This window comes from Pelodiscus sinensis, chromosome 3, assembly GCF_049634645.1.
Source record: "Pelodiscus sinensis isolate JC-2024 chromosome 3, ASM4963464v1, whole genome shotgun sequence".
Lineage (NCBI taxonomy): Eukaryota > Metazoa > Chordata > Testudines > Trionychidae > Pelodiscus > Pelodiscus sinensis.
This window is the reverse complement of record NC_134713.1, coordinates 44,003,299-44,028,374: the sequence shown is the minus strand read 5'-3', so window position 1 is coordinate 44,028,374 and position 25,076 is coordinate 44,003,299. Positions and strand designations below refer to the sequence as shown.

Genomic DNA, 25,076 nt, shown 5'->3' with positions numbered 1-25,076 from the left:
TTGCAAGTTGTTAATAGGGCTTTATTCCGGAGGATCGCGCCAGTCTGGGCACTCTTTTCCGGCTTTTCCCCAAGCCAGAAAAAAATGGCGGCCATGTTTATTTAAATCCCGTGGGGGATATTTAAATCCCCCGCGCATTTCCCTATTCTGACTTCTCTCATTTCCATAGCTATTACGGGTTATGTGGCCAGTGTAGACACAGCCCAGGGGATTTGAATTTGGTCCTTTGGTTTCTATCTAACAGCATACAGCCATGGGTGGCCATTTGGGTATCTAGGTATTTATACTTGGTGATGGTGTTAGGCTTCACTTTGGGTGTGGTCACTTCCCCGGTTTTGATTTGAACTTCAGTGGTAGCTTCCTATCATACTTTAGGATAATTATCTGTCTGGTTTAAAGGGAAACCTCAGTTTCCCATTTCTGATTCTCCAATATAACTGCACATTCTCTGATAACTTTAAGGGTTGCTTGCTGAGACTTGCATCACTGGTTAACCTTGTGTTACGTTGTTTCAGTGTTTATCACTTTATCTTTGACCCTTACACTTTTATTTATTCTGTGTTAAGATAGGATGTCATGAATGCACATTTTTGAAAGCTCTTATTACCTGTAATGGCCAATTGTAAATTCTCTTTGGCCTTGACTGTTTACTGGGTCTTTGAAAATAGAGAACTTAGTAAGAGAGTGCTCTCAGTATTACTCTTTTTAGTTCATGTAGAACAAAGAATAATAGAGAGTGTTGTAAATGGAAAGGTTATGGCCTTGTCTCACAGTCAAAAATAGCTTGTAAGCATTGTTAGCTCAGTTATAAAATGAGTGTGGAACACAAATTTCTTGCCTATACTTTAATACATTCAGCAGATATTAATAATCACTTCACTTGTCTTTGCTAACATTTGTTAACATTAGCAGGACTTGACAGTAGCCAGAAGCAATGAATTTCTTAGCCCTATTTGTTTTCAAACTTTGATCTACTCCTAGGGAGTACAAGAGGATCACCTCTTCTGTTTTTATACTGATATTAAGAAAGTGTGTGTGTCTGATCAGGCCAAATATTAATTCTTGAGGTCAAAGGGACTCCCCCTGATTATGGCAGAGTAAAAACAAAATGAGGCCCAGTTTTATAATTGGAACAAACAAAACCCCCTAGTGGCCAGCATTTTTAAAAGTGACCATTGATTGTGGTTGCCTTAATTTTTGGATTTCCACCTTAAACAGGTTCACATTTCAGAAATTGCTGAATACCTAACTTCTGAAAATCAAGTCACACAAAATCATTGGTCAGTTTTGGAAGTATTGACCAGTATGTCCACTGGGTGGGGGATTGTGATGCCAGCAAAATCCATTATATACTTTTTTCTGTCCTACTATTTCAGCATAGATCTGATTCTACCTTTTCTAGACATCCAGAATGCCCATTGCAGTTGGTGTTTTGGATGCCCAAGCAATGCATGAGAGCTTTCTGTTTATAAGAAGATGACACTCCCAGTGATTATTCAACAGATTTTTAAAATATACAATATACATTTTACTAAATTACACTGTGTTGAAATTTGAGAACCAGTTACATAGTTTAATATAATCATTGTTAAGAAAGCATATTTACAGTTTGATTTAAACTATTACCTGCAATGCAAAATTTTAACTTGAAATATTTCTGGGAATATTCTTAGCTCTTGTTATATCCTTGGAGAGAAAGGAAGACTGTTGTCATCTCTGTAGTATGCTACAGTTAGTTTAATATCTTGGGACTTGGCAATAGTTAAATGCTCATGGGCATTGTTTTAACATTATTTTCCAATGAACAGCATTTCCATTAAAACAACATTTTTTTCAAGAAGAATGTAAAATGTAACATCTTTATATGTTAGTGCAGTGCGTGTGGTTGCCCTGCTTAAACAGATGTATAACTGGATGTGCTCCACCCCATCTTTAGATTTATCAGGAACCTCTCAAACTCTGCCTGTTGCGTGGCCACATCATATGATGTATTTACTTCATCACTCCCACCATCTACTCCTGGGAGGAATTCTGCACAGAAAAATTACAAAATTCTGTGCCTTTTCATCCAAAATCCTGCAGAATATTTTATTTATGAACATAACGCAATATAATCACACCAGTTTCACATTATGTTGGTAATTTATTTAAATTACCATGAAGGAAAAAATAATGTCAACATTTTGTAGGGAAATCAAAGGTAAGTTACAAATACTTGGAAACAAGAAGACCCCCTATTCATTTAAATTGTTTTATTTTTATTTTGGGGTTTTGTGTTCTGTAAAATAGAGTATCACTTTCAATTGCTCGGACTTTCACACAAGGAAGTCATGCAGTTTTTCTAATCATTGTCCTGCATTTTTTTTAAATGGGTAAGTAAAATAGATCCTGAGCTGTAATCTAAGCCCATTGCATGAGAAAGCGTCAAAGGGCCCACAAACACCTTCAATAACAACAGCAACAAAAGGGACAGAGTGAGTCTTTCTCACTGATTTGCGTGTAGGCAGTCCCACTCCCTTAAAGTCTCTATGGGTGCACTCATGCAGCCCAGCCTGCCTGTCCCCTCCCCAGGTGATCTACTCTACTACCAGCTGCTCCTAGGCAGCAGACTGTTCCTCACAGATTTCTGTGCTCCTCCATTTTTATGTGGAGCAGCCAAGAAATCTGTGAAAAGTGTAAATTGTGTGCCCCACGAATATTTTATTACAACATGACATACAAAATAGGAGACCTGATTTTTACAGGGGAACAATGGGATAGCAGTAGTGGGAGAGATGGAAGCAATATAAAGGAGGTTTTAAAGTGTAGTGTCAGGGAAGCAATCACAGTAAAGTAGGACACATGCTAGGTTATGGGAAGCTGACTGTGTGGATTTATGTTGGGATGGGAAATAATTTTTTATGGGGGTCACTCCAAGAATTAGTAAGTGGTCACGGGCTGCTCTCTTCTGTGATATTAATGGAAGGGGTGTGGGTCTGGGATGGAGGTTGGGTGCAAAAGGGAGCATATGCTTATTGGATAGTCAACTAGCGACTCAACTAGTCGCTTTCTTCCCCCCTTCCCCTCCCCTCCCCCCGCTGCCTCTATCAGAGAGAGGCAGCAAAGGGGAGGAGAGGGGTGAGCTGGTGCAAAGTGCACACTGGGAGCAAGGGGCCAGCGGGGACTCAAGCAGTCCCCCACCCTGCGAGGAGATGGGATGCCAGGTGTAGGCTCCAGCTGGGAGGCACTTACTGTAGGCAGGTCCCGGTAAGCAGCCCAGCAGGACCCTTGGGCAGGCTCCCTGCCAGCTGTAGCCCCACATGCCACTCAAAGCGGCTGGCTTCTGGAGCCAGTGTATGTGTCTGCATGGTGTGCTTCTGGGAGAACAGAGGGCATCTGGTCTCTGCATGCTGCACATGCTGGCAAGCACAGGCCCTGCAGCTCCCATTGTGCTGGCTTCCTATTCCGAACTACCTAGTTCGAGCCCCGTGTAGCCGTGCTGCACGGGGTTCGAACCAGCGGGGTTTTAAAAATGGCAGCTCCCCGCTTATGCAAATGAAGCCCGGGAAATTCAAATCCCGGGCTTCATTTGCAAGTGCGGTATGCCTACATTACCCTCCTAGTTCGAACTAGGAGGGTAGTGTAGACATATCCTCACAGAGTAGGGGGAGGGTAAGAGAACTGAAAAACCAGAGGAGATTATAAGACTATACTTTGTTCAAGTTAACCTCTGTTTTCCAACAATTTAATTGATATTTTTCTAAGGAGATTAGCCTTTTAAACTTTTGTTTCTTGTTTAGCTGTTTGCTATTACAAAACCTTGGTTAAATTCCAATACCTAATGCATAATGATGCTGATTTGAGCAATCTGTCATACCTGTACTGTAATAATGAAATTTGGGACTATTTATTTCTGATTTTTCAGTGATTCTTTCCTATCACCTGCTTGAAAAAAAACCCACAAATACAAATCTGCATCACAATGCACCCTCTGTTAATTAATCTCAATACAGATTTACCATTGTGTCTGAGGTAGAAGAAATATTCAGGGTTTTAAGTATGCATGACACATTACTAACTAAATCCCTCCCAGTATTTACTTTGTTTGTTTTGCATTTGCGGTGTGGGCTAATAGTTTCAAAGGTTGCTGTGCATTTTTCAAGTTTATCTTTGAATTTACAAAATGAAACTGGAAGTTAAAATGTGTGTAAGACTTTTCCATTGCCCGTAAGTGCTATGTCATCCCTGTGGAAGGCCATCGGCATTGCAGTTTAATGCTGAGGAAATGATGTTTGTTTAAGAGGATTGGTGTCCAGAAATAAGACACAGTGTCTAATCAGACACAGGGCTTGCCTGGGCAAAATGCCATGACATTTATTGCGTGTGCATTTCTCGTAAGCAAAATGGCCACTTACTGAGAAGGATGGAAGTGAAGTCTGGAAGAAATTAGGGTGCAAACTGGAATTCCTGACATCCGGAGAAAGATTAAAGTATATGTAAATATACTGAAATACCGGACCCTGTGTGGCTGTGATTTCCTGTGAGCCAAATGGGGAATGTCTGTGGATGTGTAAGGGCTGAAAAAGAAGAACAGTGTTTAGATCCTGCCAGAGCTCCTTTGAGTCCCGCTAAACATTCCCCTGGAAGAAAATATTTCAGAAGGAAAACGAGAAAGAAGTCAACTCAGGAGGGAACAGAGTCAGAACAGATTAAAAACAATGAAGAAAAAATCCAGAATGAAACATGGATTTCAAAAGACACAGAGATTCTTTCTTGGGGGATGGCACTGGGCAATTCCTTTAAGAAGAGGATGCCAATGGACAGTAATGTTCTGCCTGTGAGTACAGAAGTTTCAATCGATCTTGCTAAAGCAGAAGCTTTGCCAAATGAGGCAAGGATTTATTCTTTCAGTGGGAACAGCTCTGCTGAAAACCAGAGATTTACAAAGTCTGATGAAGCAGATACATGGCTAAATGAACAAGATGAGAAGAGATTACTAAAAGGCTGCATATACAAGAAGAAATATTTGCATGATGACAACACAAGAGAATTAATATTCCAGAAGAAAGTTGGTGTTTTTCATTTTGGAAAAGCAGCTAGCTTGAACTCTATTAACCGCCTTTTAGGCAGACAGTGTGAAGAAATTGGGTTAAGTGAAGTTTCTTTCAGAGTTTCTGGAGATATCCCTGCAGGGAAAAAACATGAAAAGTTGCGCCAGTTTCTATCTGAAACTAAAATTAATCCGAAGATTGAACAAAAGAGATCTCTTTCTTTTGATTCTGGCTTTCCTCAAATGCCAAAGGAAGTGGCATTTTATAGCATTCCATCAGAAAGGAGTAAGGTAAATACCTTCTAGCATTACAACATTAAAAGCTTAGCTTAGTAAAAAATAGTTAATGTCTTTATTTAGCTACTATGAAATCTTCCTATCCTCTCTATGTAGCCCTGTTATATTCAGTCACCCTACTTATAATCATAGCACAGTACACAGTACTTGATCTTTTATCCATTCACTTAAATAATATTATTCCAGTTTTCTGTCTATAGTCTAATTTCAGATGTTTCCTAAGTTTGATTTTTGAGTGAAAAATCCAGTAGCTTTTAGTATCCATAGTAAATTTTCCTTTCAGTTCTTGAGAAATGGTAAGTTTATGTGTTACATTAAGGATTGTATCAGATAGAAGCATGTATAACTGATTTCATTTACTGTCTTTTGAAAGCCTCTTATTATATTGCTTTAAATAGAAAAGGTGAGTGCAGATTGCATTAACACATTGCATTTATAAATAAGGAGGTGGAGGCAGGGGGCTCTCTTTAGCATACAGATCGTAATATAAAATAGTCTGTTAGTGGAAATAGGACAAGCCAGATTAGTATTAGAAATTAAACATATTTCAGTATACAACATAGTAATTGTGCATTGTGCAAATCCTCCAGCCCTTTACTATCCTCTGTAGCAGATTTTACATGCATAGAAGAACTTAGTGTGCCACTTCCACATGAACTAATTCTTCATAGTATCTAAGTGAGAGGCTCCTAACGGCAGTGTCCACAGTGTGTGTGTGTGTATCTCTGTGTGTGTGTTGGTTGGCAGGTTTACACCAGCACAGGAGAAAGAAATCTCTTTGCCCCTTTGGGCATTTAGTCCTCCTGAGGTCCTGAGGAGAAGAAAATGACTCTAGGTTGATTGATGATATACAAGAGTGTAGCAAAGCTTATTAATTTCTGTACATTTCAGAGGAGACTTATAAACCATTCCCCAAGCCTTACGGGCTGTTCTTCACTGGGGCTGTGTCTGCACTGGCACTCTTTTCCGTAAAAGGGATGCTAATGAGACACTTTGGAATTGCAAATGCCGCGAGCGATTTAAATATACCCCGTGGCATTTGCATGAACATGGCTGCCGCTTTTTTCCGGCTCGGGGTTTTGCTGGAGAAAAGTGGCAGTCTAGATGGGATCTTGCGGAAAATAAGCCCCTTTCCGGAAGATCCCTTATTCCTACTTGCAAGGAATAAGTATTAACCTATAAGACGGGATCTTGCGGAAAATAAGCCCTTTTCCGGAAGATCCCTTATTCCTACTTGCAAGTAGGTATAAGGGATCTTGCAGAAAAGGGCTTATTTTCCGCAAGATCCCGTCTAGACTGGCGCTTTTCTCCGGCAAAACCCCGAGCCGGAAAAAAGTGGCAGCCATGTTCATGCAAATGCCGCGGGGGATATTTAAATCCCCCGCGGCATTTGCAATTCCGAAGTGTCTCATTAGCATCCCTTTTACGGAAAAGGGTGCCAGTGTAGACACAGCCTGGGAGAATAACTCCCTCCCCCCCCCCCCCCCCGTTAGAACAGAATTGGGTTATTTGGGGCTGTGAGCATTATGATAGGCTAGGAAGGAGTTTCAACTCCCATCCATATTGGCCTGGGCAATGTGCAGTTTTCCATCTTCCTTTCAGAAGCCCAGGGATCTGGTAGGTAGGTTAGGTTGTAAAAGTCATTGTTGTTGGAATTTGCCAAGTGCCCCGTACATTTACTTATTTGATAGGGAGGCCAGTTTCCTGATAAACCAGATAGAGGGCTAGTCCCCTCTACACAAGGCATTGACGCTGCAGCGATCAATCCACCAGCTGTTGATTTATCTCATCTACTTAGACATGATCAATCAGTCTCGAGTGCTCTCCCGTCGACACCACCAGGATCAGAAGAGTAACCGGTATTGACAGGAGAGCAGCCCCCTCCAACTTTACCACATATATTTGTGCTGTTTGCGTAACTGAAGTTACATAGATTAGGTCGACGGCAAGGGTTAGTGTAGACTAGGGATGTAATAGTTTAGTCAATTAACTGATAAGCAAAAGCTTATAGGTTAATACTATAGACTATACACATTTCTTTCTTCCCTCCCCTCCTCCAGTAATTTTTTAGCAGGCTGGCCAACAGTCCGGCTCAGTCTGGGACCCATCTCTGCTGTGGTTTTGTATTTTAAGTGTATTAGGAGCCAGGTGGCCAGGCAGCGTGGTTCAATTCCGGCTTGCACCAGGTCTGGGAGCTCAGAACTGCCTGGAGAGGGGCTGTTGCAGCAGTAGTGGGTGACAGTCTGCAAGGGGAGCTGGTTTTTAAACTGGCTCTCCTTGCGGACCAGCTCCTGCCTTATACAGAGGCAGCAGTGCAGAATGGCAGAGGGCTCCTGGGGAGTGGGGCCAGAGCTCATTGGCTGCCCTCTCCACCCCAAGGGACTATAGAATAGTCAAGAAACCAAGAAGAATTAATGAGGTTGACTACTCAGTTAACTGATATTTAACATCCCTAGTGTACGCTAGCTCTTAGAAGTTTATTAGGAGAAAGTATTTCCTACAAGAGGCAGGGAAGAGAGTTGAGACTCTTAATGACTAGTGGGGCAAAGGGACAGGGTCTTCCTCCCCAGTAAGGATGTTAAGAAGTGGGTAATTGACTAACCATGTAGTTGATAACATTTTGACTACACGATTAGTTGATAAGGGGAGGCCCTCTGTCTCGGCTTACTCCGGGTCCAGGAGCCACCCCACTGCGGTGCTGCAGTTTAAAAGTAGTAGAAGCTGGGCCCACAGGCAGCTGGCTCCTGCTATATTTAAACTGCAGAGACACAGCAGAGGTTGATCCCACAGCAGAGGTAGAGTCCTAGCTCATGCTGGGTTCTGGACCACTGCGCCTTTGCAGTTACATGTAGTCAGAGCTGCCCAGCTCATACTACATATAAAATGCAGCGCTGCAGCAGAGATAGGTCCTAGAAGTGGCACAAGCCAGGACTGAGCAGTCCCAGCTCACGCCGAGTCCCAGACCTCTGCACCTCTGCCTCCCCTGCTTCCCTTCCTCCCCCACATCACAGAGATGGTGCTGGAGGAAACCAGCTTTTAAGCCAGCTCTCCCCAGCACTGGCTCCTGCTCCTCCCTCCCCCCATCTTGCTGCCTCTGATGCAGAGGCAGCAAGGGGGAGGAAGCCAGCAGTCAGTAGTCAACTTGACTACCCAACTACTAGCTTCCATATAAACTCCCCAGCCCATTAATCTTCCGATAAGGCTGAAAGGGTGTCTTAGCAAGGATACTGGGATGAGGTTAATTGTGTGGGAGGACTAATGGCAGTATTGGTGGTATGATTTACAAAGAAAGGATCAATTGAATTGGATGAGCTATTGCCAGATAGTTCCCAGATGTGTTACTTCATAAAGTTGCAGCTCAGCTAAGACACATTCCTGGTGTCCAGGACAATGTGTCTCTTGGCTCTGATGCAGAGGAACTTAAGCCAGTTGCTAATTTTATTAAGCTCCCTTGCCCTGCAGCCTACAGCCAGTATTTTACCTTCTACTGGATTAGAACCTTTGATTTGGATCCTGGCCTCCAGACACTAATCTGCCTTTTCCTACATGTGTATATGGAACAATATTAGTTTGTAGTTAAAACACAAAATTAATAATGATAGATTTGTGTTCTGTTTCAGCTCTGCTACAGACTTCTTAGTTACTTTGGTCTAGTTACATATCCTCTTTGTGCCTCCGTTTATTATTTCAGACATGAACCTGGATGCAGATATCACAAACTGCATCTGATATTAATGCATTGTTATCTGTGCTTGATACTTTATATTGTTCTTATATTATGTAACATGCTAGCCAAACAATAGGCCACAGTAGCAAAAGTTTATGGGGATAATTATGATAGTTTTCATCAGATCCAAGTTGCTTTAAAAAATTAACTTCGACACATTTTTTTGGCTTTTGGAAAGTTCAGCACGGATCCATGACAGTTTACAATCTGATATCATTGTAGAATTTATTTTGCATGATAAGAGAGAGATTCTTCTTGGCCCCAAAAGTCACATTTTTTTAATTCATTCATTTCTTTTTCGTCATGTACGACTTTATGGCACTATAGACGTGTGTGCATCTAGTATCGTGTCAGCTAGTATACAGGCAGTCCCCAGGTTACGTACGAGATAGGGACTGTAGGTTTCTTCTTAAGTTGAATCTGTATGTAAGTCGGAACTGGCGTCCAGATTCAGCCGCTGCTGAAACTGACCGCCAGTTCTGACTTACATACAGATTCAACTTAAGAACCCCAAGCTTCCCCAAGTCAGCTGCTGCTGAAACTGATGAGCGCTGATTCCAGGAAGCCTGGGGCAGAGCAACTCTGCCTCGGGCTTCCTGTAGTCAGCGCTGGTCAGTTTCAGCAGTGGCTGACTTGGGGACACCTGGGGCAGAGCAACTGGGGTGCTGCTGGGTTGCTCCAGTATCCGCGCCCCCCCTCCCCAGCAGACCAGGGACACGGGGAGCAGAGCAGCAGCGGCAGCGGGGTGCCGCGCCTCTGAGGCTTTGCTCTGGCAAAGCCTCAGAAGCGCGGGACCCCTCGCCCCCGCTGCTGCCGCATGAGACCCGGTGCCTGTGGTCTGCTGGGGACCGTCCCCAGCAGAACACAGGCACCGGGTCTCATGCGGCAGCAGCGGGGGTTCCCGCGCTTCTGAGGCTTTGCTCTGGCAAAAGCCTCAGAAGCCTCTTTCCTCTGGCAAAGCCTCAGAAGCGCGGGAACCCGCCCGCTGCTGCCGCTTGGGTCCCGGTGCCTGTGGTCTGCTGGGGACGGTCCCCAGCAGACCACAGGCACCGGGTCTCATGCGGCAGCAGCAGCGGTTCCCGCGCTTCCGAGGCTTTGCTCTGGCAAAGCCTCAGAAGCACGGGAACCCGCCCGGTGCCCCTGGTCTGCTGGAGACGGTCTCCAGCAGACCAGGGGCACCGGAGCAGCTTACGAACGGGGCTTTCTCGCCCCGGAGCTCGCAGGTAGCAATCCGCTACCTCGACCTCCGGGGCGAGAAAGCCCCGTTCGTAAGTGCGGATCCGACGTAAGTCGGATCCGCGTAAGTCGGGGACTGCCTGTATTTTCATTTTTCTTTCATTTGAAATCCAAAGACTGAAGTTCTCTGGTTATAGAGGATCAAAATGCTCCCCAGGCAAATGCTCTATCCCCTAGTCCACTCCCAAACCTTCTACCTTCCTAAAACAGAAGTCAGCTTCATCCCTGGGGCAACTTGTGTTGGCTGTCTGGCGGTTCGCAGGGTGGGTAGAGGATGCTTGAATCCCCCTCCGCCCCGTATTCTTCAGGCATTTGCCCTATCCCCTAGTCTACTCCAGAGCCCACCCCTCTTCCTTTCTTCAGAGTGTCCCTTATCCTGTTTTCCTAATGCTTACTTTCCTAAGCTTAACTGCCATAGGACGTTAGTACAATTAGAAGCATGAGCAAAGCATGCTTCCACTGTGCCCTGTCTACCACTTCAGTAAGTTTATAGCTGCCCCTCCTACTGCTGTGAGTGTGGCCCTCAATCAAGAGCAACACACTGCTTCCTGCAGCTTCTCTCCACTCCATAGAACAGGGGTGGGGAACCTAAGACCTGGAAGTAGGATTTGGCCCTTGGTTTGCCTGGATCTGGCCCCTGAGAGCACCTCATTCCCAGACTCTGCAACCCATTCCTGCACCCCTACCACCCAAACCCCCAGCCTGGTTCCCAGCAGCCCCCTCTCACACACTGAACCCCTCATTTTTGTCCCTACCCCAGAGCCTAGGGGGGCTCACAAACTACTAGCCTGGGCCATCAACCTTGTGAGGAGGGCTTTAAAACCTTGTGAGGAGGGCTTTAAACTAGGTTTGTCGGGGGCAGGTGAGCAAAGCCCACAGGTAAGTGCTGAATGTGCGGGACTGGGAGATGGGTTGGAAATGGGGGGGACTACGGCCTATAATGGCAAGGAGAAAGGAGGGTCAGGGCACAAGAGGGAGGCAAGATCAAATCAGTATCTTAGATGCCTATATACAAATGCGAGAAGTATGGGTAATAAGCAGGAAGAACTGGAATTGCTAACCAATAAATACAACTATGATATCATTGGTATTACAGAAACCTGGTGGGATGGGACGCATGATTGGAATATTGGTATGGAAGGGTACGGCTTGCTCAGGAAGGACAGACAGGGAAAAAAGGGAGGAGGGGTTGCCTTGTATATTAAAAATGTACACACTTGGACTGAAGTGGAGATGAACGTAGGACATAGCTGTGTAGAGAGTCTCTGGGTTAAGCTAAAAGGGGTAAAAAACGAGGGTGATATCATGCTAGGAGTCTACTACAGGCCACCTAGCCAGGTGGAAGAGGTGGATGAGGCCTTTTTTAAACAATTAACAAAACTATCCAAAGCCCAAGATTTGGTGGTGATGGGGGACTTCAACTATCCAGACATATGTTGGGAAACTAATACAGCGAGGCACAGGCTATCCAATAAGTTTCTGGACTGCATTGGAGACAACTTTCTGTTTCAGAAGGTTGAAAAAGCTACCAGAGGAGAAGCTGTTCTGGATTTGGTTTTAACAAATAGGGAGGAACTAGTTGAGAACTTGAAAGTGGAAGACAGTATAGGGGACAGTGATCACGAAATAATAGAGTTCATGATCTTAAGGAAAGGTAGAAGGGAGACCAGCACAATTGAGGTAATGGATTTCAGGAAGGCAGATTTTGATAAGCTCAGAGAACTTGTAGGTAAGGTCCCATGGGAAGCAAGACTGAAGGGAAAAACAACTGAGGAGAGTTGGAAGTATTTCAAAGGGACGTTGTTAAAGGCCCAAAAGCAAACAATTCCGCTGTGTAGGAAAGATAGAAAATATGGCAAAAGACCAGCTTGGCTTAACAAAGAGATCTTGCATGATCTCAAAATAAAAAAGGAGTCATATAAAAAATGGAAACTAGCAATGGATGAATATAGGCAAGCAACACGGGAATGCAGGGGCAAGATTAGAAAGGCAAAGGCACAAAATGAGATCAAACTAGCTACAGGCATAAAGGGAAACAAGAAGAGCTTTTATAAATACATTAAAAGCAAGAGGAAGACCAAGGACAGGGTAGGCCCACTGCTTAGTGAGGAGGGAGAAGCAGTAACAGGGAACTTGGAAATGGCGGAGATGCTCAATGACTTCTTTGTTTCGGTCTTCACCGAGAAGTCTGGTGGTGTGCCTAAGGTAGTGAATACAAGCAGAGAGAGGGTAAGTTTAGAAGATAGGATACACAAAGAACAAGTTAAAAATCACTTAGGAAAGTTAGATGTCAGCAAGTCACCAGGTCCTGACGAAATGCATCCCAGGATACTCAAGGAGCTGATAGAGGAGGTATCTGAGCCTTTAGCTATGATCTTTGAAAAATCATGGCAGACGGGAGATTCCAGAAGACTGGAAAAGGGCAAATATTGTGCCCATCTATAAAAAGGGGAATAAGAACAACCCAGGAAACTACAGACCGGTCAGTTTAACGTCTGTCCCAGGGAAGATAATGGAGCAGGTAATTAAGGAAATCATATGCAAACACTTGGAACGTAATAAAGTGATAGGGAATAGCCAGCATGGGTTTGTGAAGAACAAGTCATGCCAAACTAATCTGATAGCTTTCTTTGATAAGATAACGAGCCTTGTGGATAAGGGAGAAGCGGTGGATGTCATATACCTAGACTTTAGTAAGGCATTTGATACGGTCTCGCATGATATTCTTATTGATAAACTAGGCAAAAATAACTTAGATAGGGCCACGATAAGGTGGGTGCATAATTGGCTGGATAACCGTAGTCAGAGAGTTGTTGTTAACGGTTCTAAATCCTGCTGGAAAGGGATAACAAGTGGAGTTCCTCAAGGGTCTGTTTTGGGACCCGTACTGTTCAATATCTTCATCAATGATGTAGATATTGGGATAGAGAGTACGCTTATTAAGTTTGCAGTTGATACCAAACTGGGTGGGGTTGCGACTTCTTTGGAGGATAGGGACATAATTCAAAATGACCTTAGCAAGTTAGAGAAATGGTCAGAGGTAAACAGGATGAGGTTTAATAAAGAGAAATGCAAAGTGCTCCACTTAGGAAGGAACAATCAGTTCCATACATACAAGATGGGAAGCGACTGTCTAGGAAGGAGCATGGCGGAAAGGGATCTAGGGGTCATAGTGGACCACAAGTTGAATATGAGCCAACAGTGTGATGCTGTTGCAAAAAAAGCAAATATGATTCTAGGTTGTATCAACAGGTGTGTTGTAAGCAAAACTCGTGAAGTCATTCTGCCGCTCTACTCTGCACTAGTTAGGCCTCAGCTGGAGTACTGTGTCCAGTTCTGGGCGCCACATTTCAAGAAAGATGTGGAGAAATTGGAAAGGGTACAGAGAAGAGCGACAAGAATGATTAAAGGTTTAGAGAACATGACCTATGAAGCCAGGCTTCATGAACTGGGCTTGTTTAGTTTGGAAAAAAGAAGATTAAGGGGGGACATGATAGCGGTTTTCAAATACCTAAAAGGGTGTCACAAGGAGGAAGGCAAAAATTTGTTCCTCTTGGTTTCTGAGGACAGGACAAGGAGTAATGGGCTTAAAGTGCAGCAGGGGAGGTTTAGATTGGACATTAGGAAAAAATTCCTAACTGTCAGGGTGGTCAAATATTGGAATAAATTGCCAAGGGAGGTGGTGGAATCTCCCTCTCTGGAGATATTTAAGAACAGGTTAGATAGACATCTGTCAGGGATGGTGTAGACAGAGCTTGATCCTGCCTTGAGGGCGGGGGGCTGGACTCGATGACCTCTCGAGGTCCCTTCCAGTCCTATTATTCTATGATTCTATGATCATAAGCTCTGGTATGCAAAGGGAATGTGGGGAGTGTCTTTCTGCTCCTCAGGAGCCATGTCAGTAAAGGATGTTTTGTTTTGTTTTGTTTTGTTTTGTTTTGTTTTGTGTTTGCTTCTCGTTTTTGTGCCCCCCCCCCACTTTTTTGTGGGTCAATGGCCCCTGAACCTAAAAAAGGTTCCCCACCCCTGCCACAGGAGTACAGCTGTGGTGGCATGTACAATCACTCTTGGCTTCTCTGCAAAGGCTGCTCACTACTGTGGTAATTTGTTTCAATCCAATTCCTAGAATAAGCACACATGCATGTAATAGAAATTGTTAGAACATGGGGGCACTAACTACTTTAATTTAGATTCAGCAACAAAGAGCTGTTGAATGGTACCTGCTTTTGGTCCCTGTAAACTTGGATTCAAACCAAGGACATCTTTATATCCCATTATCAACTCTCTAATTCATCCAGTCTTCAGGCCCAGTTCCAATTTATAAAATGTGTTTTCCAAACAAATGTAAAAATCTAAAATATTTTAATATCTGAATTACTTCATTCTGTCTGTATTTATTTGTTGTCCTGGAGTATAAACTCTTTACCACAGGGACTATAACAGTTCAAGGCAACAGCAACTCTATTCCCGATCTGTGTGTCCAGCAAAGGGCACTCACTTTAGACTCCTAGCTCCTCAGCCATGACATGCCTTCGATGGAGACCCACAGCTCTCTGCTTCCTAGAAGTGGTTTTTTTCAAGCTGTACAGTTTCCTGCCTATACTGTGATGTCCCCATGAAGCCCGGTTTCCTAAACAGATCTGCTCAGAGACTATGAACACTGTGATTGCCTATAGATATAAGTTACCACATAGGGTTTTCTAACAAAGCACTTTTTTTCTTAATGTGGAAGCATTACAGAGAAAGTATATTAAAAGCCATAAAAGAACCTGCATGAATGTTAATAAGCTACAACAAGAGCTCTGGTAGGAGTCAGTCCTTTGGACTCCACATGGGTTTTTCTCTGCATACAAGTTTTTAACACATTTTTCTCAGAACAAGAACACATATGCATGGATTTGCTTTTCTTTTAAATGGCCTGTGACTTTGATCTGCAGCAGGGGTCAAAGTAATTTAAATTTCTTACAGATACTGTCATATGCCAACCTTCCCTTGTGGGGGTCCTTCAGGGCATGAGGTTGGGGCAGAGGGGGGCTTGCTATATGACAGTACTTGTAAGAAATTTAAGTGTGGGTTGGAGTGCTGGGGGGCGTATGGAAGTGAGGAAGCTCAGGACAGAGGATGGGAGGTGTGGGGGAGCAAAGGGTAGGATGTAGGTGGCGTAGGAGTCAGAGCAAGGGCTTAGGTGTGTGAGAGCCCAGGGCAGGGAGTGAGGAATGCAGGAGTCAGGGCAGGAAGTTGGAAGGTGTGGTCGGGCTCAGGGCAGGGAATTGGGAGGTGTGGTGGAGCTTAGGGGCAGGAGGTTGGTGTGCAAGAGTCAGGGCAGGAGGTGGGGGATCAGGGCTGATATGTGGGGGTGTGAGCGATCTCAAGGCAGGAGATTGGGAGGGACTCATGGCAAAGAGTGTGTGTGTGGCGGGGTGGGGGCGAGGGGTTGGGAGTGTAGCCACCAAGTTGCCTGACCACCAAATTCCAGGAGCTGGCCAGGGCATCGGGGGCCATGCTTTCTGGCTGCCAGATCCCTAGAGCTGAGGCAGCAATCGTGCTCCCCAACTGCCCAAGCTTCAGGGCTGAAGCCTGGGTACACCGTGGCTGCATTGCCCAGGAAGGGTTGCCAGATGGTTTCAACAAAATACCGAACACACTCAACATTACATCACAATCTACATTACACCTTATTTAGAAAATACCGGACATTTATATTTTCTCATTTATATTTTCTCAATTTGTTTCCCGAACAGAAAGCTCAAATACGGGACTGTCCAGTTCAAAACCGGAACCCTATGCCCAGGGGCTGTGGGTGCTAGCTTGGGCCCACCAGGCTTGGGGCCTCACCTCCCCACTCCCAGCTGTCAGGCGCTGGGGCTGAGGGCCATGTGTGGGGAGTGGTTTAGATTCTGGCTGTGATGGACAGGGGCCAGAATGGGAGGGATGGGCCAACCATGCCCAGCCCAGCACAGGAACCTTACCTGAGTATAGTGGCTGGCAACATCCAGAGCACTGCCCCAACCAGCCGCTTTCTTCCTGGTGTGCTGCACCTAAGCTTACCGGCTTCTTATCTCCTCTGATCTGAAGAGTCCCGTGATTAGGGTAATCAACCAGTGTTTCTCTCCTCAGTGCATATGGCAAAAAGGTTAACTCCAGAGATGGGAATTTCCATTTCCCTCTTCCCCAGGTATTTCCTAGGAAACCTACTTACCTTTGTTCCTCCTAAAAGTGTGGTCTGGTCCATTGTTTAAAAGAGTCTTTGAAGCTCTGATACTTTCCAGATATATGCTGGCCACATTTCCATCTAGAGAAGTCAAACATGATCCCACAATGCTATATAAATTTTGCATTTATAGTACAACAGACTCCAAAATATTTAAACTTAATTCAATCAGGTCTTACTAAGATATAGCAGGAAATTGCCATATTTCTCAAACTGTCTTTTAGTTCTGTGTTTATATTAGTGCTGGACAGCATTTTTAGACAAAACCTTTGTTGTTGTTGTTGTTTCCAAAATTGCAGAGTTGGGTTGGCAAAAACATTGTGAATTTGTGTCTAATGCATCTAATTACCTTAGTTTGAAATCTCTCCCGAATAAAAACAAAAAAACCCAACCTGTTTTTTATGTTGACCTTTTAAAAATGCATTATTTTTTATTCAAAATGACTTTGTTTCAAATTTTATTTTGGTTTAATTTTAAAAAGGTTAAAACATTCTCAAATCTTTTTTTTTCTAATTCAAAACAGATCATTTCATTTGGCCAATTTAATTTGTCCTGAAACAATTGTTTATATTTTCAATTAGCTGAAAAAGTTTAAAAATTAATTTTACATTTCCCTGAAATTATTTTTTTTCTTTAGTTTTTCCATTCAGTTACCAGACTAGAAAATTGGTTATTTGCAGCTCTCTAGTATTTTACAGTGCCTAGTACAATGGGACCTTGATCTCATTTGGAGATAAATAAAAATTGTTATTTTCAGAGCAAAGTATACTCCTAAATTTGGGCAAAAGTAGTATATACCTTTAATATTTCTATTTACAATCTGTGCATTATTAAATAAAAGTTCGTATTTACAATAGCAACCAATGCATCTGATAGAACAGCTAATTCTGGGATAATAGTAAAGCATTTATGGAATAGTTCATGCATGACTACGAATAGCTCTGAGATAACAAAATACCTTCCAGGTGTTTCCACTATCACGCCAACACCTGTTACCTACTTTTACAGCATTACAGTTTAAATGATGAAAAATGCCAGTATTTGTCTTCCAGAATAGGTGTAAAGTGCAGAGTGCAAGGTTCATTGATTAAACTTGCTGACATGAGAGCTTCAGCTTCCTCAGAATCTGACATTGCTCAATAGAGACTGTTTGTGGAAATTCTTGATTGCCAGTTGGTAACCTTGGAGTCACTCTTGAAGTCATACCAGTGTTTGATTTCTGTACATCAGCACTACTCAACTTTGGAAGCCCTGGGGTCCACAATGATACTCACAGCACATGCTGAGGTCTGCAACTTAAGTGTGATTGCATATACATGCAAATATATATGCAACTATATGCAAATAGCTTCTTTCACACCAACGGGCATGAATACAAACGTTAAGCAAGACTATGCAACACACAGGCCCCATTTAAGTCTGTTTTGCTGATAATAATAAAATGCAGTAGTTACCCGATTTCCACCCATATGCAGCACTTTTAATGAGCAATGACAGTCAAGGAATTTAACTACTAAAATGCATATCAACAGAAGACCATTATATTGACAATTTTTTTGTTTTGGCTCCCATCCGCAGGCTGCAAACAAGTGGGCCGTGGGTTGCATGTGACCCACGCTGTGTGTTGAGTAGCCCTGTTGTACATATATCCATGATTACTTAAGCACAAGTCATCATCATTCACATAAGTGTTTGCATTTTCTTTCTGAAAGTCCTGGGGAGCTGGGGCAGCAGAGGGGGCAGGCTGGAGCCCTAACCTGGTAGCAGCATGGGCCAGGAGGGGAGGGATCTCCCCGATCCAGCAAATCCCCTTGTTTGGGATTATACCACATATAGTCAAGTCCCAAGGGTGCCAGATCTTGGCCATTTAAGTTCATTTTCATTTTCACTTCTTCCTTGTTTAGTCTTTCATAAAAAGAATAAACAAAATGTATTCTCAGTCCTTCAGTGTTACTCTTGAGTCCATGTGTTCTATGATCCTCCATTTGGAGTTGACCCTGACCATTGAAGTCAATAAAGAGTTTTGCAGTTAACTTCCGTGAGAGGAAGCTCAGGCCCCTTGGTCCCTATGTACAGCTTGCGTTCCTGTGAAATGCAGAGGGAGGAATTTAAAAGAAGGATCAGTGCAGCTGTACCAGTAAGTGTGAAATAGTTCTCTCAAATGGTAGAACCAGGAAATGGGCTTTCTATGTGGTATACTGCCACTTAAATATCACAATTTATTATCATTTATTAATGTCCTTTACTTTTGATAATCTTTGACATACTACCAGATGCCTTATTTTCTGTCCTTCATACAGTTTTTGGACAATTATATTAATCGCATGTAAGATATAAGGTGTTGGAACATTTGTGATTATTGAGTTATATTTCAAATATATTACAAATATAGATTTTTATACTTGGAGTTAGCATATTATCAGTTGTGAATAATTAGGACTATTTTTCCCCACCTTATTTAAGGTGGGTGGTACTTTACTTTGCAGATAGTCACATTTGAAATCAGTGGGAGTGCTCGCATAATAAGATACTACTCAATTATAGAATGTAGCAGTTTACCTAATCTCCCTCTAATATGCTATCACATTTTTTTATCAGAGTTTTGTGTTTGTGAAAAGGGCTTACTGCAATAACAGGCCTGGAAACTAAAATCCTTTGTCTAAAGCAGGGGTCTCCAAACTTTTCAGCCCGAGGGCCGCATTAACTATCAAACAGCAGTTCGGGGGCCGACTACACACTTGAGGTCCAAATAAAAAACAATCAAAACATGGATGTTGTTTTTAATTATTTATTTAATATTATTTTATTCAGTTATTATTTAATAACACATTCATACACTACACATGAACACCTGTATTAGTGTGAATGGTGAAATTGTTTCCTGGATGCCAAAATAGCAGACATTTCTGGCTTTAGATTTGTTGTCCCTAACATCAACAGTGACCTGAGATTATCATCGGACAAGTTTGTTCTCAAATTGTTCTTCACGTATTTCATTCTTGAAAATGTTTGTTCACACAGGTATGTTGTTCCAAAGATTGAAAGGTACCTTGATGCAAAAGTTTTGACATTAGGAAAGTCTTCCTTGGGCAAAAACTGGTAAAAACCCACCAGTCCTATTTTGAACTTGTCCCTAAGGAGGTCATTTGCTTGCAACTCAATGACTTCCAGCTGCAGTTCATCTGGGCAACTGGCCACATCTGCTTCAAATGGGTTTTGAAACAATCTCACTTCTTCTGCCTTTGAATCCAAAAAGGTCTCCACGGGCCGGATGAGAGGGCCTCGCGGGCCGCATCCGGCCCCCGGGCCGTAGTTTGGAGACCCCTGGTCTAAAGCATAGGCCCAGAAAGTGCTGGCCTACTTATGTTGCCCTGCCAGTGTTTCCCTGTTTAGATTAGATCATCTCTAAAAAAGAGAGAGAATAGTTCAGTCTCTTAGGCCTATTCAGTCATGTTCCTTCTGCTGAGGCTGCCAAAGGGGGTAGTGCCAGAACAGTTTTTGTGAGTCGGACAGTTGGTCTCTGTGAAGCGGACTGAGATCACCAAACCCATTTCTTATCCTTCTAGAATCTGGACAGCACTGGAAGTATGAGTGTCAAACAATCTCAGTTTAAAATAAGAATTTATTTTCTTTGGTTTTGTGTCCATGGCTACACATGCCATTTTTATGTGTCACAGCAGATTTAAATATGACAATTTGAGACTGTACTGAGAACCACTCCCTTGTGGTCAGAGGAATCTAATGTACGACACTCTGTGCTATTCCAAAACTACATAACGGTTGCCATTCAGTTAACCATGGAGTAGGCCAAAGGTCTGAGTTTATACGTTAAAATGGACATGGGAAATATTGTCAGCATATTCCTTTTTTAAAGAAGTCATGTAAAGAATATAAGAAAACTAATTTCTTATGGACAGAGACAGCAAATGTTTAAAGTGATATGAAAACTGTATTTTTAATATCAGACATCAGGCCTTACTCTTCCCAACAAAGTGGCTGATAGTTGATTTGATTTATACTGTGGTCTGGTTGTTTTATAATGAATAGAAGCAGAGACTACTGGGAAAAAATTAGTTAGCTTGCCTGCATAAAAGAAAGGAAACTTGAATTTCAGTCAATAATTCTCCATACACGTTAAAAATAAAGACAATGACTAGAGAACTTTTGTCATATTGATTTTCCATTTTCTCTTATATGCTACTAGAAAACTTACCTGACATTAGGGGTAGCAGAGGTAGCACAGGGCCGGCACTGGTGGGGGAGGCTGCCCAGGGCACCTGCCAGCTTCTCCCCAGAACTGGACCAAGCCAGCACAGGTGGTATGGACTGCCCACTGAATGCTTCCATGGGCCAGCCCGGAGGAGTGGGGACCATGTGACCTGTTGGGTGTCTGCTCCTGGCTGCTCCACGGTGGGGGCCGTGTGGCATGGTGGGCAGCTGCTCCCAAGGCACAGCCCAGGGCCATGGTGGCTATGCTACTGGCCAGCTGCTGCTCCCCACAGGCTGTGCACTTGCTTGCTCCGCTGTGGTCATTCATGAGTATAACTGCCCCCCATGCTTGCTACCCCCTGTGGTCATTATACAGTATAACTATTCCCACTATCACACCCCTCCCTTTCTGTTTAATTGAAACAGTCGCATTCCATTGCCCTGGCCCAACAAATTCTGACCTTGCTTTTTTAAGTTAGGATAAGAAGCTGCATGCCAAATTTGGTGTTCCTAGCTCTTACTATTTAGGAGGAGTTCTTGAACAAATGGACTAACAGATGGACACACAGAAAGAAAGATGCACAAACTCCCCAAAATATGTAATAGATGGGTCTCTACATAAGGCACAATCATTTCACCTCTCCTCTATTTCCACATTGTCATATGACATCTTGAAATAAAACAGAAACTCTGCTCTGAATATATTTTCTATTGTGTGTTTTAAACACAGACCACACATCCCTTCCTGTCTTTTCTGTGGCCTTCCATTAAAGGTGTATCTGCACTGCAGGATTCTTTTGGCAGTTTTGAAGTGTGGATACATACATGCATTTGTATAAATAGCAATGTAGATGGTGAGGCACAGATTTGGCCAGTAAAGACACATCTGAAGGATGTGAGTATGTACCAGAGTACACAGCCTGCAGGTTTTCTACTGGCCCAAGCTGTGTCTCCTTTGTACACTGCTATTTTTAGCAGTGTATAGTGTCCCACTTCTGAGCTTTTCTTGCTGTACTGAAAGGTTCTGGTAGCAGAGAGCAGCTGAAGCCGCCTTCCCCTGCCTGCCATATGCCAGAGCCTTTTACTGACAAGTGAAGCTACATACCTCATTGTGGACACGGTGTGCTTTTCACCCTGGTGGGTAGTTATATGTATACTACATGCCACCGAAAAGTGTGTGGTGTAGACAGCTTTAGAATACATTTTGGTCTGGTGAGGAGGTAGATATTAAGCTAACAGCTTCCTTCCAATGTTTATTTTGTCCTAGTATTTTGAAGCTATTGCAGGCTTATTCACAGAAGCAGTGCTGGTGCTAGCCCATTGGGGGCTCAGAGCAGGAATATTTTTTGCCCTGCCTCTCCTCACAACACATACTAATAATGAATATGCCCCCTCCCCCACTGAGCTGTTTGGGACCCTAAGCATCACTTACTTTGCTTATGCCTAGCATTGTCTCATCACAGAAGTACTGTTTGCTTTCTAGTACTTATAGTTTTCTCTGTCTCTTGCATAAAAATAAAATAGGATTGTTGTGATATATCTTCCTATTTATCTGACCTGGCTGGCAATTTGGTGAATATTTTGATTAGAGAATCATCTAAATTAATTGTTAACTGGGACTAAATAAATTTATAATTTAGTGTTTAAATTATAATTTGTAAATCCATACCTTGTCCTTAATGTAAAGAGTGTGTAAAATAGAATCCCACCCCCAAAAAAACCCAATTCATTGTATAAGCCACTCTTCACTAACTTCATTATTAACTTCACAGTCTGATTATGTACCCTTTCTCTAACCATCAACCCATCTTCAAGTGCTTGATGCATCCATTGTTATGTGTTGATTTAGTAAAGCTTGTGGGAAAGTCACATATTTATTTGTCTCTGTTGGTTCCCTGAAAGAAGGAAATTTCAGTTTGGAATCTAGGTTTGAGAGGTGCCCTCCTGGGAGAGGCTATCCTTGAATTACTGATCTTAAGGTCACTATTGCACATGTGTTCCACGTACAGAACAGTTAGTAATTATATATCAGTGGAAAATACGAAAGTGGAATTTATGTCCTTTAGATTCTTAGTAAAGATAACAGATTAAAAGATCTTATTAGAATAAGCAATTTTGCATTTACAGCCCTTCTGTTAGGTTTCAGTCTGACTGAATTGTTTTGGAGTAATGTATAGCCCTGGAGATTAGAGTCTATTATAATTTAACTTCTGTTTATAACAGAGCTATTAAATGTTGTTCATGTTACCTATGTAATGTGAAAATTAATATTGCTTTTTAATACTTCATCTTATGTAACAATTTCTGATAAAAGTTCAAAACCAGAAAATTATACTGTCAAAAGAAATTTAGATACTAATGATTTAGTAATTTAGAATATTGTGAGTCTAATAATTGTATATTTTTAATGTAGAGAGCAACGATATGTAATTTTCACTGAAGAGTGTGTGTATATGTGTTCAGGATAGAAAAATCTGTGACAATTAAAAGTTGTTTTTTCTGCTATATTTTCAATATTTTAGTCCTTAATACACGCTTTTATTATATTTATATTCATTATGTTTTAGATATCTGACATCCATGTTACTGGAGAATCAGAGGATATGTCTGCTAAAGAGAGACTACTCCTGTGGACACAGCAGACAACTGAGGGCTATGCTGGAATCCGTTGTGAAAATTTCACTACCTGCTGGCGAGATGGAAAATTATTTAATGCCATCATACATAAATACAGGTAATTGCACAGTTTACTTTATTCATATTTACACACTTGAAAATATTTATATAAGAATTTTAACATACATGAAGAAGCAATCCAGCAAAAAAAGGACACTCTGGCATTTGTCTTAATACCATAGATGTGGAGACTAACTATGAGTAAGACTAAAATTTAGTCACATGTATTTTTAATAAAAGTCAAGGACAGGTAACTGGGCAGTCAACAAAGATTCACAGCTTGTGATCTCTCCAGGATTATTATATATACCTCTAACTAAATCTTGGAACATTTTTAACTGGCTATGGATACAGTTATTTTCTGACTTCTATTCTAGTAGACAGGAGGAACTGCATAAAGCATGCATATCTTCTATTTCTTTTGGTAATATTGGAAAGGTAGAGAGAAATAACAAAATGTTATCCTAAATGTCTCTGAGAGCAAATTAATCAGGCAGGATAGAGTAGTGAGGAGACATGCCTAGCCCAAGCTGGTGTGAGAAAAGATAAAAAAAAAATCAAATTATATAGGGCCGAAAGGGAGGAGTTTAAAGAAACAGATCAGCAGTTTTTTCAATAGAAAATACTTCCAAGATCTTCCAGCGCTCTGATTACCAGTGCTAATGAACATTTAAGCTTCCACAGCTTGTCAATTAAAGCTGTGATATAGCTTGATTATAAATAGTTGAAAGCTGGAAACGTACATTGTAGTAGCTGAGGGCAGGTGTACACTAGAGGGCAATGTTGACCTAGGTATGCAACTCCAGCTATGTGAATAGCATGGGGGAGTTGAGGGGGCGCGGCAATGTACCTAATTATGGGTTACTGCAAGGAGCTGATAGGAGAAACTCTTCCATTGACTACCCTTACACTTTTTGTTCTTGTGGAGTACCCAAGTAGATGAGAGTGTGATTGGCAGTTGATTTAGCACAGGGGCAGGCAATAAAAAAAATGACAGCTGATCATTATTGGTCCCTGGCATGCCACCACTGCTATAATTACCTGCGTCTCCACAGGTATCGGACAATCACAGCTCTCATTGGCCATGGACTGCCATTTGCAGCCAATTGGAATGGCAGCAAGTGGTACAGACTAGGGATGTAATAGAATAGTTGATTAACCAATAAGCAAAAGCTTATAGGTTAATGCTGTAGACTACATGCATTTCCCCTTTCCCCTTGCCAGTAAATTGTTTAGCAGGCTGGCCAGCAGACCAGCTCAGTCCTGGCTTGCAGTGGGTCCTGGACCTACCCCCACTGTGGCTCTGCATTTAAAGTGTATTAGGAGCCGGGCAAGCAGGTAGCCCGATTCAGTTCCAGCTTGTGCCAGGTCCAGGAGCTCAGGTCCCCCCTAGAGAGGAGCTGCTATCACCCCACACTGCAGCCTCTTTATCAGAGGTAGCACCACAGGGCAACAGGCAGACTGGTTCCCCTCGCGGACCAGCACCTGCCTGGCACCCTGCGCTGCTGCCTCTGTTACAGAAGCAGCAGCTTTTGGTGGCAGGGGACTCCTCGGGAGTGGGGCCAGAGTGCACTGTCTGCCAGCCCCATCCTCATCCCCATCCCCAGGGACTATAGATTAGTCAACTAACCGATAAAAATTCTTGAGGTTACTCAGCTTTTCAATTAACCAATATTTAACATCCCTAGTGC

General features: G+C 42.7%; 1 protein-coding gene across 28 annotated transcripts in view; it reads left to right on the top strand.

The window, feature by feature from the left end:
* Window positions 1-25,076, top strand: part of DST (dystonin) — a 470,874-nt gene that overhangs the window by 213,955 nt on the left and 231,843 nt on the right. For 26 of the 28 annotated variants that reach the window (XM_006110983.4, XM_025182427.2, XM_075923642.1 and 23 more), the window contains one exon: window positions 23,277-23,443. In XM_006110983.4, the coding sequence (XP_006111045.2) occupies window positions 23,277-23,443 (167 nt within the window). Of the gene's footprint in view, window positions 1-4,202; window positions 5,321-23,276; window positions 23,444-25,076 lie in introns of those variants that run through there. The other 2 variants (XM_075923648.1, XM_075923656.1) reach the window with 2 other exon arrangements.